At 36.9% G+C, this 18,877-nt stretch overlaps 1 protein-coding gene across 1 annotated transcript in view; it reads right to left on the reverse strand.

The window, feature by feature from the left end:
* Window positions 1-18,877, reverse strand: part of EXOC4 (exocyst complex component 4) — a 635,560-nt gene that overhangs the window by 351,281 nt on the left and 265,402 nt on the right. The window contains exon 10 of the mRNA XM_019750984.2: window positions 8,573-8,669. Within this exon, the coding sequence (XP_019606543.1) occupies window positions 8,573-8,669 (97 nt within the window). The remainder of the gene's footprint in view (window positions 1-8,572; window positions 8,670-18,877) is intronic.

The following is an 18,877-nucleotide window of genomic DNA, read 5'->3' on the forward strand; positions in this document are numbered from 1 at the left end:
AGCTTTAGCTCATTAAGAACATGTATCGGTATAAAAATATAACATACCTGCGAACACTCAAAATAATATTCCTCCAAATACCAATGCACACATCAAACTGACAGGGTGGGACAACTTTTGTCCATTTCTCAAAGATAAAGATATTGGGAAAAGAAATAAAGAATAATTATTTCAGCTTGTGACAGCCATGCTTACTCTAAATAATCAAACTCTCCCTCTTTCAAACTAAATCTCACTCACACACACACACACACACACACTCAAGAAATGATCCAGGGGCTATATTTAAAATAAAAGTGAAAATCTAATAGAAACAGGGAAAGAGGCTAAATAAGAAAGCGTCTGAAGCAAGGTTTCTTCTATTAAAAAGGATTTTATCATCTTGGAAGGGTATTCCACTATTCATGAAAGAATGATAAAAGTACTTAATGCAACCATGAGCTTTCAATGGAGTAAGAAGAGAAAGAAAAGGTGACAAGAGCAGGTATCTAAAGTTCTAATAAATAGCCTCATATTTTGTTTTCCCTGTCAAAAGTCGTAGTTTAGGATCCATGGCATTAAAAAACGTAAATTTCTAAATTCACCTTTATATTTCTGTAATTTATCCTATGACATACTTTCTAGTTATGACAGAGGTAAAAAAGATGTAAAAAAATCTAGTATACCATTTCTTAAGTATGAAAGATTGATCGATTTTAACATCATTACTAAAGCAAAATAATTTTCCTTTCTATTTTTATTAATATCTGATGAAAAAAGTTAACTTCCAATAACAAATATTTGCCAAGCACTTCCATGTAAGTTGCCGATTAAGTCTTTAAACAAATATTTACTGTGTACCCCATTCATACAGAAGATACACAGGAACCACTACCTTCCCCTCACTGTGGAAGTAATGTTAAGGAAGAAAAGAAGATCACTGAAGGGCAGCAACCCAGGATGTTCCAGGGATGCAGATTCGGAGTTCTGAAGACCTAAGATGGTCTTACCAATTTATTCATTCATAAGCAAGAGCTAGTGCCGGAAAAAGTTGCAAAGACCCTTTGTGCTAGATCTGGTTTAGACTAATATATATGTGTGTGTGTGTATGTGTGTGTGTGTATGTATGTGTATATATATATTTCATATGTAGTTAAGTGATTATCCCAGAATTCTTTTCTATAAAAGTAAATTAGACTTGTTGACAAAGCTTATTACACAACAACAAAACAACAGGTCTTCTGAAACCAACCCAGGAAACCATACTACTTCTTTAAGAAAAAAAACAAATCTCTTGTTCAGCCACAATTATTCTCTAAAACTCTCCGATGTCTCCCAGGATCACTCCTTAACAACATCTGGATAGGCTAATGGCATAACAACATTTGCTTAGTACCCTTTGGATGTTACTGTGTACCTGGGCTATAGCAGAGATTTATTTTCCATTTTAGGACACATAATAGTTACAAAAGACGGGATTTTCAATATACTAATTACAGTAGTGCTAAAAACAGGGCTTGCTGAGTGTCCCAAATCTAGTACGACAAAGTCTTAGGAAACAGCTTTTCCTGACAGCCATTACACGAGGCTCTCTCTAAGCCTTTAGAGCTGCTGGAAGCTTCAGATCTAGTCCCCAAAGTTTCTTGCAAATCTAAATATACTGTCCTCCTTGTTGTTTAAACAAAAAGCAGAAAGGTTTGCCTTGACGAGCCTGTGTACAAGCTCCCTACTCATAGGCCCCAGTATGTGCTCTAGAACCACAGCCTCCCCCCCTTTCCAGTTAGTCTGCTCGCTGCTCCCTGACCCTATTCATTTTCTTCCTTTACATTTCCCATTTCCTCTGCCCAGGTCATTCTCCCCCAGATATTCACAAGGCTTCCTCTCGCACTTTCACTTTCAAGTGTAATCCAACGTTCTCAGAAAGGCCTTCCCAGTTCACTCTACCTAAAAATAGTGCTGCCCACGACCAGCACCACCGCCGCCGCCAGCCATCGAATTCCTCAACTTCTCTGTTGCTCTTCATAAAATACTTCATAAAACCCGATACTGTTTCCCATGTGTATTAATTGACTTTTTATTGTCTGGCTTTTCCACCAGACTAAATTCCACGTGGACAGACTTGTTAGTCGCTAGATGGAAAGAGCTGGCACAAAGTAAGGGCTCAATAAATTTGGTTAAATGCATGAGGGAATGGATTTTTATTGTGCTTAATTAGAACTGTGAATTTTGTATGCCTTTGATCTGCCAGCATAGTCAACATGTGAAATTGTAAGTACAATAATGAATAAAAACAAAACTATAAAATAAAAAACGTGAATCCCCGAGGTGGTTTACTTTGGACTATCAGTTTTAGAAACATCACCTAGTATGTTATTGGCATACTCAGTGTTGGAGGCTTTCCCTCCTCCAGCTTTGGTGTCAGCCACTTCCTAAGAAACAGAGGCATTTCAAAGCTATTCCACGACCGACCCACGAGTAACTTCGAAACAGCACTCCGTATGCTACTAACTGGCAGTTTCTACATCTGACGAGATTAACTGTTAGAAGATATACTTACTTCTCTGTCATTAGAGACAAATATGATGATGATATGGTTACAATTGCTTGTTTTGCTTATAGCTATGTGCCTTGAAAGGCAGGCACAGAGGCAACCCGAGAGGGGCTGTCAATCACCAAAGCCCAAATTGCCAAGAAAATTTCATCTCCCTACTGACCTAAATGCCAGCCTACTCCTCACTGACCAATAAATATTTCATTTTTTATTCTTCCCAGTAAGCCTAATTGCTGTCTGATTTTAATGAAGTGTGGTGATAATAAATAGTGAAGAATGCTCACAGCCTGGGTATTCAATATTCAAGTTGTGTTCAACAGTATAAGCATCAGTGACATTTTTGCAACATGAAATGGCATCATCATCCACTATGTCTCCAGCCTCCTACCTCTGCCAAGTGACCCCAAGACTGCAAACACCTGTTCTTCAATTGTCTCCGAGGAAACACACTTCATATATGCAAAGTGCTCATTACCCTAAAGAGCCAAATGCCTTTTCAGAGGTAATTGAAGCAAATAAGCAAAAGAAACAACACATGGCCAGTTGGACTTTTAAATTTTAAAAGGTCAAGCCTTTGGGGTCCCTAAATATTATAAAGTATTGCCAAGTCAAAGAATTATAAAACTTGAAAAGTAAAATGCAAAAGTCATATCAACCAAGTCTTTTATTTCACAGATATGAAAACTAAGACTCACAGTGATTTGGCCAACATCAAACATTAAAATGTGGTCACTTCCCCCCCACACACACACACCCAACCCACTTTCAGTGGTTTGTCCTCTCTGTCATGCTATATGAGTACACAAAACGCCTTTCCCTTGAAACAGTGGCTCCGGACAATGGATGCTGAAAGAATGATTAAGTAAATAATTTACTAAATTCATTTCCCACTGGAAAATGCAATGTACATTCTCCACAGTGGGTACTTAGCGCTAAATGAGGTCATAAGGGTGAGACCCTAATCCAACAGGGCTCAGATCCTTAGAAGCAGAAGAGGCCAAGTAAGGACACAGTGAGGCTTCCTTGGATTCATGTGTTCTTATTCCTGGTCTTCCCTAACTCTAAAGACGTGGAATTTTTGTTTCTCAAGCAATGATGGACTGCATGAAACCCCACCACCTGTCAACAATGATTCCACCTTTGAAACCAGAAGCCAACAGTTGTGAGATGGTGAGAGCAGTAGAGCCAAATATATGACATTGTTTCATTAATAACACTGCTCACCAATCGCCTTACTGGCCCAGAATTCATAGATAGATAGATAGATAGATAGATAGATAGATAGATAGATAGATAGATAGAGCAAGGATTCAAGTATTTTCTGAATACTTTAGTTAGATGCTGCAAAAATTTAGATTCTTAAAGGAATAATTGTTGTTATCAACCATTTTCTGCAATATGAAAGAACTGTACTAACAAATCTAAGGCACAGTATAGTCTCTGTTTTCAGTCTTTTAGAGAACAAAGAAAAATGAATTTTAAACAAGGGAAAAATAAATTCTCCAAACTCCACAAAATAATTTCAAATTTCCTGAAAGGGCTAGATTATATATTAATTGTAATTAAAAAGTGTTACACTATGTCAAACTGTGGTTGATACCTCAATAAAATGTACTTCATTGGTCAAGGTTTTTTACATTTAGATCATGATTTACAATTACCATGATGTAATAATTCAAAAATAATACTTTCTACAAAATAATCTAAATTCACGCCTGATTTAGGCTAAAGAAGAGAACTATGTCATTCAAATTTCAACATTCACATTTCTCCCTTCTGTTCCCCAAATGCAAGGCCTATAAAATAAATTCCATGTATCAGGTGAATCCATCCGTTCCTCTTGCATGTTTTCAGAGAAACAGAAAAATAGTCAATATGTCGGTGGGGGGTAAACAAGCATTAGACCTATCATTTTCAGAGTCTATATTTTGGTGAAAATATTTTAGAATTTACTCAGGCATGGCTAAAAAACTATTGCAATGTTTTTGTTCATTTAGATCCACAGTCTGAAAACTTAATCAGATGACCTCTTATCATCCAAAGCTTACATTAAGGGTTTAATTGCACACAATGCATTTTTAGACTGAGAGAGAAACAAGGATAATACTATAGTTCCTCGTTCTAAAACTGCATTTTCTAAGATAAAATTTCCTGATTTCTTAGCCAAAAAGAGAAAATACTAAGGGAAAACATTAAATACACAAATCAAGGGGCCAGGGTAGTGAACAAACTGGAAGTCGGTATGTTTGCTTCCAACACCCTGCGTGATTTCCTCGCGATGAGACGGCAGTAGTTGCGAGAAGAGTAAAAAATAAGTTTGCAAGGTTACTAGATCTGAGGAGATTGTAAAATAAATTTATGGGAAGACAGTATAAAGACTGCCGAGAACAGCATAATGGTCATCTGCTGTGTGGTGTTCTTCGCAGGTGGTTCAGAGTTTCCAATAGGGAAAACCTTTAGGCTCCAAAGAAAGCACTGCAAGTTGAGTAAAAATTATGAAAACAACCTTCTTAATAAATGAAGTGTGTGAAAGCCATAGTCACAGTTTCTGGAAGACACACTGCAAGGGTTGCTAAACATACAAGAGTAGCAAAGGAAAGTAAAGGCCCTGCCCACTTAAAAGGGTTTCTTCATGAAAAATATTTTGAGAGTTCATTAAGAGAGTCGAAGAAAACAATGCCATAAAGTGTGAATAGTGTTGGCTTGTGATAAAAGTCCGCTTGTGATAAGTTACTCCTGAACTCATTTTTTGAATACGATGTGAGTTACAAAGAAAGAATAATTATTACAAGCCATCAGAAAAGGAGTCTGGAAAATCGGGGTAGGAGAAGAATATGATTCGCTCCGTACAAGTAGACACACATTTGGAGGGGAAGAACTAGGTGACAGGATATGTGACCACTCAATAATGCCAAACTGGTTCCAGGAGAGGCTGTACTGGTTTATATACTATATATAATCTTATAGACTAGAACAGTCCATTGATCAGCATCTCTTCAATAGTTGGTGTTTTCCAGCTTCCTAGTTTTTGCCGTCCAGGCAGCCACCCAGTGAGTGCCTTCAGGCAAGGATCTGAGCTTATTTTTGGGCTTCCCCAGGCCCTGGCATAGAATCAGGGTTCCATAAATAATCAGTGAGTAAAACTGAAGGAACCTAGATTTGAACCTACATAACTTGTTTTGGTTTTCATTTTCAATTTCGAATCCTGTGCTTTTTCCTATCTTTCCATTCTTTTCCATTGTCTCTCCTGCTGTGATATTATCTTTAAATAATAAAATGTGAAATCACATTCACTTTGAACTAGCTTGGTAGAAAGGCAAGGCGCAACGGATAGAAAAGTAGATCTATACGTATTTAAATAGTTCCATAAAAATAAGAGTAACTGAACAAGAATCCACATCTAACTTAGCGAAGGGGAAAGGCACACCGCAAGTAGTCAAAAAACATTTCATTTATTGAGTAGAAATAAGTAGATTACTACAGGAGAAATGGGAAAAATTTTAATTGATAATAGTAGAAATGAAATATACTAGTATGATAACACACACTGTTTCTTCTCATTACCAAAACTAAACTTCCAAACTTTAGAAGAAATAATAAATCCAATAATCAGCAAATGCTGAAGTGTAAAAACTATAATAAAAAAAAAAAAAAAAATACTAAAACATCTTATTCATTTGAAGTTCCATAAGCCCATTATGAGTTTTCAGCTAAAACTCTGTAATGGGTTTGAGAACATAGGTTACAATTTGAGCCAAAGGTTAATTTAAAGTCTGTAATGAGCACCTCCTTAGAAAGGAATTAATTTACCTTGCGGACCATATTTTTGTGACTTCCATTAAGAGTTATACAGAGAATGAATGAATGATAAACTATTTAAGGAGTACAAGAAAACTTTCACCAATTCTAATCAATAATAAATTAAAATTCTCAATGAAAGGAGAGACCAAACAAGTGAGTAAAACCAGTAGGATTATCATCAAGCTTTACCATAAATAACTCTCTAGGAGAGCAGCGTAAATACAATACTAACCAATAATTGTCAAGAATTGTTTAATATATTATATTCTACCAGTATTTTATCCGAAGTGTATTTTAGTAAGTGTGACATAGTATATATATATATATATATATATATATATTATTCCATTCAATTAAGTTCACATTAAAAAGATAAAAAAAGTTTATGGGAAAAAATTTCTTGAAAAGTGGCTATTGACAACACTGCCAAATAATATCCAAAGGGTTGTTTCTTCTATACTTAGAACAAATGTAAGCTTAAGGATTCCATTTATCCAAGCCAGAACATAACTTAGTAGTAAACTACGGAGTTAAGTCTAGGTTACAAGATGTCTATAATGATTTAGGTATTTTTCCATTTTCCTAACAATTAACAACACTAACCGAGTAGAAATCAATTGTAATTGGAGAAGAGAGGGAGTGATAAACTAATTACCAAAGTCAGTTGATATATATGAGTATCGTTATTTAATTTAGAAATTCTGTATGTTGCAATTAACCTAGTTCATACATATATAAAATCGACTAAATTTAGAGAAATAGTCTTCTCTTAATTCCACGATTCTTAAATTACGTAAATTTACTTGCTACAAACATTTGCTAAAACAGATATTTTTAAGGTTAATAACTTTTTTAAAAAGCTCTTATTTTTTATTGTGTGAAAGTGACTGTTGCTGTTATTTAATTTATATATTTGTGTTTTTGCACTTAAACCTAATTGAGTAAAGTATTCCAATACAATTTTAAAAACTGGTTAAGAGATTACAATTGAATTAGTTCTAATGATATCAATTTAGTAACTCTTGGCTAATGAGATAGTAGGATAATTCCAGTAATAAACTGCTTCTGTTTGGGAAAAGTACATACAGTATTATCTCTGACCAATTCAGTAGCATCCGTTTAACTGTTAATCCAAATGCCTCAGATATATGAGTTATCTGTGAAAGTTAATGTGACGATATGAAGTGTATGACTTTTAATGAACCCAAGGGTTTCAGGTCCATTATATGAAAACGCAGCAAAAATATATACTGGTTCATTCCTGAAGAAACTATGCAATTAATATTATACTGGGTATCTGTGTCCACAAAGCACCCTATTTTACTGTGGTCAAAAACACGTAATTGACCACCCTTTCCATCTTACAGCTCAGCAGTGTTAATTATATGCACATTGTTGTATAACAGATCTCTAGAACTTTTCATCTTGCAAAACTGAAATTTTAGATCCATTAAACAAATCCCCTTCCCCCCACCCCAAAAAGTACCGTTTTAAGGGTATTTAGGGCTTAGAAGTTTTTTAAATGGAAGTATCATGGATTTTTATTTTCTTACAATCACAGTATCACAATAAACTGAGCATTAGAATTGATGTCATTCTAGTCACTGCCAAGCTATCCTTCAATAAATAAAACCATATATTTGATTGATGTGTCTTCCAGTTTTTCAAAATCATATTTGTTCAGAGACCTGCCAATTCTCAAAAGTTATCTGAGTCATTAGTGTAAATTAGTGAAACAGATCATGGGTCTACAATTTTTTTCCTGTCAAGCGCCGGACAATAAGTATTTTAGGCTTTGTGTGCCATATGAGTTCTGTTGCAAACACGCATTCAACTCTGAAATTGCAGTACAAAAGCGGCTATAGCAATACATAAACAGATGAGCATGACTTTGTGTCAATAAAATTTATTTACAAAAATAGGTGACAGGCTAGATTTCTCCCATAGGACATAGTTTGCCAACCCCTGACATACATAAGGAGGGGAAAGGAAGGACAGGGAGAGGGACGTGAGGACGGAGTAGGAAAGAAAATCTGAAGTATTTATGGAGTATTACTCCTGAGAAAAAGTATCTCCTTAGTGGAGTTGACATTATTTGTTCTATTGACTAGCGAGGCCCTAGAGAACGGAATGAGTTATTTTTGTGACTTCTCCCAATGCGGACTGACCTATTAGCATTTAGTACATGAGCATAAATAATGAAAACATTGATCTTCAGTAAGTACATAGGATTTGACTTACCTTAGTAATGGATGGAATATGACGGTGATATTTCTGGCTCCAGGTTTGCAGACAAATTTGGTTCCTCCACCTTCGATTAAGTTGTCATCAGGACCCCCTTTCAGAAAAAAGAAAAAATAGAGACATTTAGTTTATTAGAACTATTACGAAGGAATAAACTGAGCACATCTGGATAAATGTTATACTGGCATAAGTAGGACCACCTTTGACCACAATTGCCCTCAATATCTACAAAACTGTTTGGAATGACTTGAGCTGGTCTTCCTCATGAAGTAAACTATGAACTAGCATTCTAACCCTGGAGCAAGGAGATGGAAGCACAGCAAGAATAAACAGTATATTTACAGAAAGACTGCGAGACTATAACTCAGTTAAGGTTCCGTTTTTGATCGCTCATCACCAGTGTCTATCTCGGACAGTATGGTGTGCGAAACTTTCAGGGGAGGGAAGAAGTGTCATTCAAAGTTGTGCAGGGCAGTAAAGGAGTCGACACTCATAGAAACCTAACTGATCATACTCCATCAAATCTAAGACCCCACTAAATGTAAGCTACACTACTGTTTCACGTGACACTAGGAGGAAAATCCTGCTAATCAAACTGTACAAGGCTTCTTTGTTACTCAGAATCTTTGTTTTCTCTTACTGACAAGCTCATTTTCAAATAAATAGATGTTTACCATGCATCTTGCGTACACATTTAGTAAGGACATATAAGAAAAATTGGTTAACATATTCTTAAAACCACGTAATATTCAGAGTCCAGCTCTTCTGAGTGATTCAGAAGTTGTCAATATCCATGTTTCTAAGGAGTGTCAGTCAGCAAGTGAGTTTCTCAAAGGAGTGTATCCAGCATTTTATTTCAAGCCACTGATACGCATTCTTCAAAGTTTATGCTATCCAAAGGTTTAATGAAAACATGTTCCTAAACCAACCAAGACTCATACTCGTTCCTCAAATGGTCCTTAAGAGGTTCATTAACTGAAATATTGAAGGCTCACGGTAAGAGGTATAACTCCTCAGCTCCCACAAACCGAGGCAGAAACAACTTATCATGGCTGTCTTCCGGTCGACAGCTATTAAGATGCCATTGATGTGAGATACATCCTAATTTCAGAGTTCAGGATGTAAAAACATATGTATCTTAGGATGTTGGGAGAAATGCCTCCCCCACCCCCACTCCTCATGTTTCCTTCCACAAACATGAAGCGCAATTCATGTAATCCCTGACCTCTCTCCATCTTTCACCCACTGCAATGAGAGTGAAGTATCTCCTTCGGTAAAACTGAGAAGAAAAAGCTGGGCATGCATGCTTCAGAAAGCCCTTATTCCACTTTAGAAATCAGAATGCCTGCAGATAATAAGTGTTGTCTTGCTAAGCTTAGCAATGAAGCTCCTGCCTTGTTGAGAAGGTCAAAGTGGTCCAACACCTTCTGTGAGTGGTGAGTAAATTTGTTTAATTTGGATGTTCATTTAACAAACTCACTTGGCTCTCAAACTAGGCTAAACATCATTCAATCTAGCTTATATCAATATAAAAGTGGTATTTCATCTTCCATTTACCTTTGCTTGTGTTATTTCTTAACAGTTTCAGAATCCTGACAGGAAAGATACAGGCCATACAAGGGACTTCCTCAAAGCCTTAACAAGCTACACTTAGAATATTTCATTTATTTTTTCTAAATTAAACATTTTCTTTCTAATTATAGCTCTTTGCATGATACCAAACACAACTAAATCTCACCTGATTTATTATCTATCTTAATGGTCTCTGAGGCATCTTGGAAATTGACTGATAAAAACATGTGAAGCTTCAGAAATCCATAGCCCAGATCAAGACTTCCCAGAGGCATCAGAGTCTAGACAAATCCCATTTGGATTAGTTGTTTTCACTAACTAATCAGAACACGGTTCGTCTGAAGAAAAACAGAAAATATAATGGCATGTACAGCTCTTAATTAAAAATCATGAGCTGTTTTTACTCATTAGAAAAAAATCCTTTTTATGGTACAATATTTGCATCGGAGATGTTAGTGTCCTGCCAAGTCAGAGGTTTTGCTGATTTAAAAAGGCAGCATTAAGATTACCACAAATACTGCTCCTTTAATAAAAATCCTCCTCGAGAGGTTGTATGGTATGGATACAGGCAGAAAAAAAAGCCAGAATAAATGTCTTCTTTATCAACACTTCTCTTTCTAAGATCACAAAATCGAGACACAATTAAATCACCAAGGAAACGAGTGTGTATGTTTGTGAGTGTGTGTGTGTGTGTGTAGAAGAAACCAAGTTACATTCAGTACTCCAGGAACAACATAAGTAACTTACCATGAAATATATAAATCTTAATCGACTCGATGTGAGTATATCTTTTAAGAACCACATGATCTCCAATGGTTTCTAAAACTTCTGATGGTCTGCGATTTTAGGTACTTCGTAATTAGATACAGACCTGATAAACCTAGCTCCAATCATTTGTTCTAAATCCCTGTTAGTTTCAGATAGACAATTACTAATTTGCATAATGGGTTTAAACTAAATAAAAAGTAAAGCTTGGGCAGAAATATGAAAAAAGAGACACCTCCCCACACACACCCACCCTACCCCAGTCCCCAACCAAATTCCCACATACAGGAACCTCATGGACTCTTCCAGTACTGCCACCAAATGCCATCTCCCCTGCATTTGGTGTGGTTTCCTCTTCACAGACCACAAGTGCAAACCTAGCTTACTCAATGACCAATCAAGAGCACCAACCCAGTGAACCTATTCTTGAAAATCGAGCTGTCAGAACCCAAAGTAAGGGCGGTGGTTAAAGACTGCAGGTCTCTGAGTCTCTGTCCTCTGAGATTTCTTCTAGCACTTCAGTATTCTGGGTGAGAAACCAAACTCTCCTCTCCTCACATGCCTCGGTAATCAAGTACCCGGGGAGCAGCTGTCATACACGGTCCTAGGCAACAGGCTGTGCAATCCTGAGAAGAGCACAGAATGGGCCAGGGCGACGCCCTGCCTGTCACTCATCATGCTTCCAGTCTAATCTCGGCTGTCACAGGCCAGGGAACAGGCACCAGAGAAACTGCCAGATGATGATGGATGGTTGGAAAGAAAAGGAAACTGACAGTAGTATTACTAGGAGAATATGTATCACGCAGAAGGGAGGGGAAGAAATGCCCTAGTACTGTTTCCTGTTTCTAACAATGGTGTGACAGGCTCTCTCAGATGACCGGCAAGAGGCACCAAGGCCACCCAGTGACGACGGAGATGACAGCATCTGTTAGTGCTGCTTTTAGAAGCCATTTACCTCTACATAATTAGCTTCTACACTTATTTATTCCTTGGTTCTCCCGACTAGAATTTGACGTAGTTTGTAATGAATCTAGTCATTTTAATAGAACAGAAATACAAAACCAAGGCCTCAGAAAAAAAAAAAAAAAATGGAAACAAAGGTTCTCCCTGAGAGGACAAATGGTTCGGTGAGAAGGATCAAAAAGGTCTGTGCCAGGCCCCAGATCTGCTACTTAACATTGTAAGTGTGATAATAATTATTTAAATGCTCTGACCCTCAGCTTTCCCATTTATAAAAAAACAGACTGAAATAAACTCAAAGACTTGTGTTGACGTTTAAGATGATGTACTCTAGGGCATTCAGCACCATCTCTGACACTCAGTGCATCTAGAATATAAAGGGTTGTCTACTTTTCCCTTGAGGATTGCCAGAAAGTTAAGGATCTAACTGATCACACACACACGCACACACATCACTGGAACATAAATTAAAAAAAAAAAAGTCCCAATTAAAAAAAAAAGTCATTCTTTCTACCTTAGGCAACTTTGTACAAGTCTGTATCATCAATGAGACCAATTAAAACAGGTCTGTCTTCTTTTGGTGGTGCTATTGTTGCAATGAAACATTTAGAAAGCTGCTGAGAACACTTACAGCATGACAGAATAAAATTTGTCTTTCTCCACTCTTCATTTTTCAATTAAAAATTAATATTAAATGTATCAATGTTAAAATTATGAATGTTTTGTGCCAAGTACTGAGATGAAAATAGTATAGAATTCAATGGTCGCGTTTGTTGAGCCACAGAAGCAATATGCCTCGTCTGAGATTTTTAATGAGTTCTGGATTGAAAGATGGCCTTCCCACACAGAAAAGAACCACAGTGAAGGAGAATTTCTTACAGCCAATTTTAGTTCATAAATACTTTCCAAGGATTATCAGAATGCATTCGGTACTTCCTGATTGTATCAATAAACGGGGTCTTTAATTGATTCTAAGAGCCAGCAGAATGGTCTGAGAGTTCCCTGAATTCACAGCTCTCAACTTGCCAGCGGTTTTCTTTTAGAGTCAGTTCTTTAGCTAGTGCCTCTTCTTAAAGCACAAATTATAATCATGACTCAATGCTGTCACTGCTGCTACCACCACCACCAACCAAACTTGTAACAAGGGACTGTATATGAGCTCAGGGTTTGGGACTAAATTAAGAAGAAAATAAAGGTAAAATAACTATAATAATTACCTTTACCCTCAAGTAACTTCCAGTTACAGCCAAATCAAGCCAACCAGCCCTGGTGATGATATCCTATTGCTTACGGGTAAGCTCGCTTATTGGATCTGGCAAGCAAATCCAGGCAACAAGCCCCTTTCGAGAAAGGACCATCTTTGGTCCTCAACTCTAACCAACAACAATACGATTTTTTCATGGATATATCCCTGTACTTAGAATCATTTGGGGCACGTAACAAATACTCAGCAAATATGTGTTCAATGAATATATGAATAAACAAATGAATAAACAATAAAATGACAATGTCTTTTTCAGACCTAGTGAATTCTAAATACAAACCACCTAGGAACAAATAGCACTTGTGTCTTGCATAAAGTATGCTCAGTAAGAAATCCGTATTTCAATGAAGTCCTAAAAAAGTATACTGATTAAGATATTTGTAAGAAAAACAATCTCACAAATATAAATGAATCAGTTATGCCCGCCACTAGAAAAGTAAACGCCTTGCCTATATTTCATTGCTGAATTATATTTTATTCTTGGGTAGCTTTAATGTTGTACTGTAGGTGATTAAGACAGTTGTCAAGTATTATGCAAGATATGTAGAAAGAAGGTCAAAAGGGGGAAGGGGACTCATGTTTATTATACATAATTTACTAGGAAACTGGCACTGTGCTGCACCCTTTACGTAAAGTGTCTCACTTCACCCTAATAATACCCCAGTAATATCATCACCGAACACAGAGATGAATAGAAGCTCATTGGGGGTGGGGGGTGCAAAGTGTCTTGGTCAAGGTCACACTCGTGGTAGGTTCAGTAGTCAAACAAGTATTTTTCAACTCTATGTGCTACAATGTACTTAATATCCTCTTAGGTTCCCAAGAAACTCACAGGTTGAATAAAATCACACAGATGATGGGTGATACAGGAAAATTCGGAAACAGGGAGCAGTAAACCCTGATTTTACGGTGGTTTTGATACATGAAACACATTTTGCATGGAATCAACACACTGCAGCAGTGGGTTATCCAAGTCAAACCACAAACAGCCTCTCTGATCAAAAATGTAAGTGAAGCTTCAGAAAAACAATAGTCTATAGATACAACTACCATGTGGACAATGATTCTAGGGGAAACACTGAATGGCTCAATTGAGGCCAGAAACAACACTTTCTCTCTAATAATGAAGTCCCAGCAGCAAGACCTGGAACCAACTCTGCTGTGTCCCGTCTCTCCTGACCTGCGGGCAGTGGGTGCAATGACCCCTCTCCCCTCAAACTACTGGTGAGGGCTCCTTGAAGGTAGGAAGACAAGAAACGGTTAGGAATGCAGGGAGGGCACTCTGCAGAGTGCCCCTGTGTTAATCCCCAGAGCACAAATAGAAGCATTTTTCCTATTTCTCCTTTTAAGTAAAAAATTCCAACAGCCCTCCCTTGCTGCTTCTTTTCTTGTTCACAAGTCATTTCCACGTGTCTAGTCATGTGAGGCCCATACAATGTCTCACAATCTCCTTACAACACAGAAGATGCACTGAGTCCCACGGAGGTCATCAAAGAGTTTTTAATTTTAGCAACGAAAAGGGAAGATGTGGTTAGTCAGGTATATCTAGCTCAGAGATTCTCACACGTGTAAGCTGGAGTCCCCTACCTTACTGGTTTCTTTCACTTAGCATAATGTTTATAAAGTTCATCAATGTTGCAGAATACATCAGTTCTCCATTTCTTTTTATGGCTGAATATTTCAGAGTATGCATATAGCACATTTAGTTTATCTAGTTATCAACTGATGAACATTTGTGTATTTCCACTCTGGGGCTATCATGTACAATGCTACTCTAAACATCCACAGGTGAGTTTTGGGTGGACATATACTTCCCATTCTCTAATACAGACCTAGAATTTTAATTGTATCATATGGTAACTCTGTTTAACATTTCGAGGAACTGCCAGATTGTTTTCCAAAGAGGCTGTAATGTTTACTGTTGTTGCTGCTGTTTTAAATAACTAATAGTTTAAAAGGAAATTAGTGTGTGTGGAGGCTGATGGCAGCACACAGAGGAAGTATGAGTATTTTGTTCTCCAGAAGAATCCTTTCCCACTAGCCCCAGCTCTCCCACCTGCCTCCTATAGGGGTGGCTCTTTCTGTTTCACAGGATCGTGGAGGAAGCTCATCACCTATGATTAAAGCAGACAATAAGGTTTCTCTCTTCACTCAAGTTTCAGATTGCTGTTTGCTCAGTAGTCCCTGTTAAAATAAAGCAAGACTGATATGAAGGATGAGCGAATGCAGCGACGTCCTCTAATCAGATCAGCCCTTCTCAGTGTTGACCTAACATGTATGTTTGACTCGTCGGGAGTCTTCCCATGATTGCTTGCCAGCTGAGTGGTAGATTTATGATGTGGGTAAGCATCAACCTGAAAACAGACAGAGCCCATCCATCTTGTTTTGCTGGTGAAATGGTCTATGGTGGCGCCCAGGCCACTGGAAAAGATTAGTGCCTATACATATTAGTTCATGCAGAAGCAATTGTATTGTTAAATGCTGTCACGGTCTTCACACTCAGAGATGTACTCAAATCTACTACCCTGTTTCCCCGAAAATGAGACCTAGCCAGACCATCAGCTTTAACGCGTCTTTTGGAGCAAAAATTAATATAAGACCCGGTCTTACATTATATAGGTCCGGGTCTTATTATTATAGTAAAATTAATATAAGACCCGGTCTTACATTTTATTATATAAGACCGGGTCTTATATACATTATATACAATATTACATTATATCTTATAAGTCCTGGTCTTATTTTACTATAATATAAGACCCTGTATTATATAATATAATGTAATATAAGACTGGGTCTTATATTACAGTAAAATAAGACCAGGACTTATATTAAGTTTTGCTCCAAAAGATGCAGTAGTGCTGATGGTCCAGCTTGTCTTATTTTCAGGGAAATATGGTAAGTACTCTCAAAGTTGGAAGGAAGGTATTTGAACGGATTGATATGACAGATGCGAAGTACAATAATAGCCTCCAAATGACTGAGAAGCAGGAGAGATAAAGGGCTCTTTCCATACAAACTTAAGAGTCCAAATGTAAGTTGCAGAAGCTGGTAACAACAGTTCGCTTACTGACAGCAATCATAAGTGCTGGCATCTGAAGAGAAACAGCATTATTTCGTGGCTCACTGGAAGCATCTGAATTGCTGCTGCACAGACTGCTTTACATAACTTGACCAGCAAACGCATAGTCACTGCTTAGGTTTAACCAGCAACAGTCATCTTCCCAGGAACCCAAGGCAACAACGCAATATTCTCACAGAATTAAAATTGGTCTTCCAAGACAGCTAACCATTAGCCAATGCATGATCAACGCTCAAAATTACAGCTAGCAGAGACATTTTTTTCTGTTTTTATATAAATAGAGTGTAATTCGAGGATTGTGCATATCCTATGTGCGGTAAATAATTGATAAAAATAATCACTGTTTTATAATCTAATCAGACTGTCCATCCCTTGTAGCTGTCCAATGGCCAACCCTTTTTTTTTTTTTTTTTACCCCAGTGGAGGACTACAACAAAAAAGGAAATGAAATGCTCTCATTCATCTACAATTGAAATGACAACCATAAAAAAAGATGCGTCTTCTATATTTGTCTCAACATCTGTCTTTCATTAAATGCAGTGCGTTCAATGTCAGCCACACACAAAAGCAAAAAGTAGTGCACTTTTCTAATAATGTTTTCTCCACATTTATCTGGCACACTTATATCTTGTACATATTCTCAAAATTTTTTATTTTCCATTTTATCAGTCATAATTGGTATAAAGCACATACCCTAAGTATTAACAATTTACATTATACTGGACCCCAAAATTCCACTTCTAGGAATTTCCTCCTATCCGCAATAAAAAATATTGTCTGTACATTTAAGATTTGGCAACAAGGACACTCATCACAGAACAATATATTAAGATAAAAAAAAAAGTTAAAATGCAAAGCAATAGGGAATTGATTACATACACACACATATATAATGGAGACAAACATGCACCCATACACACAAACACAAATATATTGCTGGAATATGATGCAGCCATTAAAAATATATAAATACCGCAATAAGGTAAAAAAAAAGATACAAAAGGCAGAGCCATTATGGTGAAAGATTATTAATTAAAATAACATTGAGAGAAAAGCCTGTATTATATGTCTCATAATTGCAGTACTGGAAGTCTTTGCTGATCTAATTTTTCTCTTTCTTTTTTGTTTTGTTTTCTGTCCCCTTTGCGGGAACCTTTTGGTTCCTGGAAACTTTCCTCCCACATGTGTTATATATCATGTGTGTATGTGTGCACATCAGTGTTTTACTGGCTCACATTCCTTAGAAATTTATCTGCAGCAATTCTTTGAGGACTGGTTTGAAGGTCGGTTCCACTAGAAAACATTAGCGATAACTTCTGCTAGTCTGCATAAAGGAACTACCAACCTAGAACCCATTTTAAACTAAATGCTCACTTTGAAATTTTCTCGCACCACCCAGAGTATATATTTTTCCAACAAATCTGGTTATAAAATCTTCAGAGACTTGTCCTCCCTTCAACCTGTGCCAAGGCGACCACTATTTTTTAATGCCTTATTGGAGGTGGGGAGTTTATGGGGACGGTGATATTTCCAGATGATCCATGTACTCTGTGTGGAGTTTGGGGTTACTTTGTACTTAGTGCCCCAGGTTGGATAGGTTCTGGGCTTTGTTCCTTCTCCTGTGCCTTCCAAGTTCATCTGGGTTTAGCAAATACCGTCAGAGTGAAAACTGGCTTTTGTAGTTCTTTCTCCAGTATCTCTCTACAGTCCTGTTTTTATCCCCCCCCCCCCCGATAATCCTAACTTTCTTGTCAATTTATCAAAGCAATTTTTAAGTGTTTTATCCAACATTCTAAATTTTTTCATGGGAGCATCAACGAAGGTATCAATCATACCGCCAGAAAAAGAAGTTTCCACACAATCTACTCTTTACAGAACAGTCTATAAATAACTCCCCCTCTGAATTCAATCACTCCAGTGCAAGTCTCTTTGGATTCTACTCAGATATCCCTGTTGCTGTTTGTTTTCAATCAATTCGCACAGTAAACCTAGCTCAGATAGTCACTACAAATAACACAAGGAAAATAATAGAGCAGAATATAGTTCTTGCCTTAAATGTTACCAGTTAACTTGAAATAGTGAAGTATAGTATTAGGTAAAAAAATATAATTTAATATGGTAGATTATTAAATCAGATATTAGGAGAATAAAATCCTCTGACATTGATATCAAGTAATTATATGGCATTAAGTTGTTTGGCGACGCTGAGCCAGCTATTTTTTACCAATAAAATAAAGGCAATGAGCCAGATAATGTACTCTTGAGAAACTCTTCCATCTATGAATTGTTATTTCCTAGATTATAAATTTCCTTTACAATATATTCTACCTATTGGTTTTATTTACATTTTCTGATATGGTATAAGATAATATAGTTAAAATTTATGCCAAATATTATAATCATTGAGATTTTATAGGCAATAATTCTAATGGGATTTTAAATGAGAATGGACTGTATTTTTGCTTTGGGATATTAGTTATGCTTCCGGAAAAAATACCTGGTATCATTCTGGGCTGACATTATTGCACCATCTAATTAGGATTATCTTCTGTGCTCTTTCTTTTATGGGAAGAATCTTAGATTCTGCCCTGATTATCACAAAATGGGCAAAATTCATGGCATGTCTGTGCAACCTTAATCTAAAATGTTTCTCAATTAT

The sequence above is a fragment of the Rhinolophus sinicus genome, linkage group LG11 (genome assembly GCF_036562045.2).
Source record: "Rhinolophus sinicus isolate RSC01 linkage group LG11, ASM3656204v1, whole genome shotgun sequence".
NCBI classification, from domain to species: Eukaryota; Metazoa; Chordata; class Mammalia; order Chiroptera; family Rhinolophidae; genus Rhinolophus; species Rhinolophus sinicus.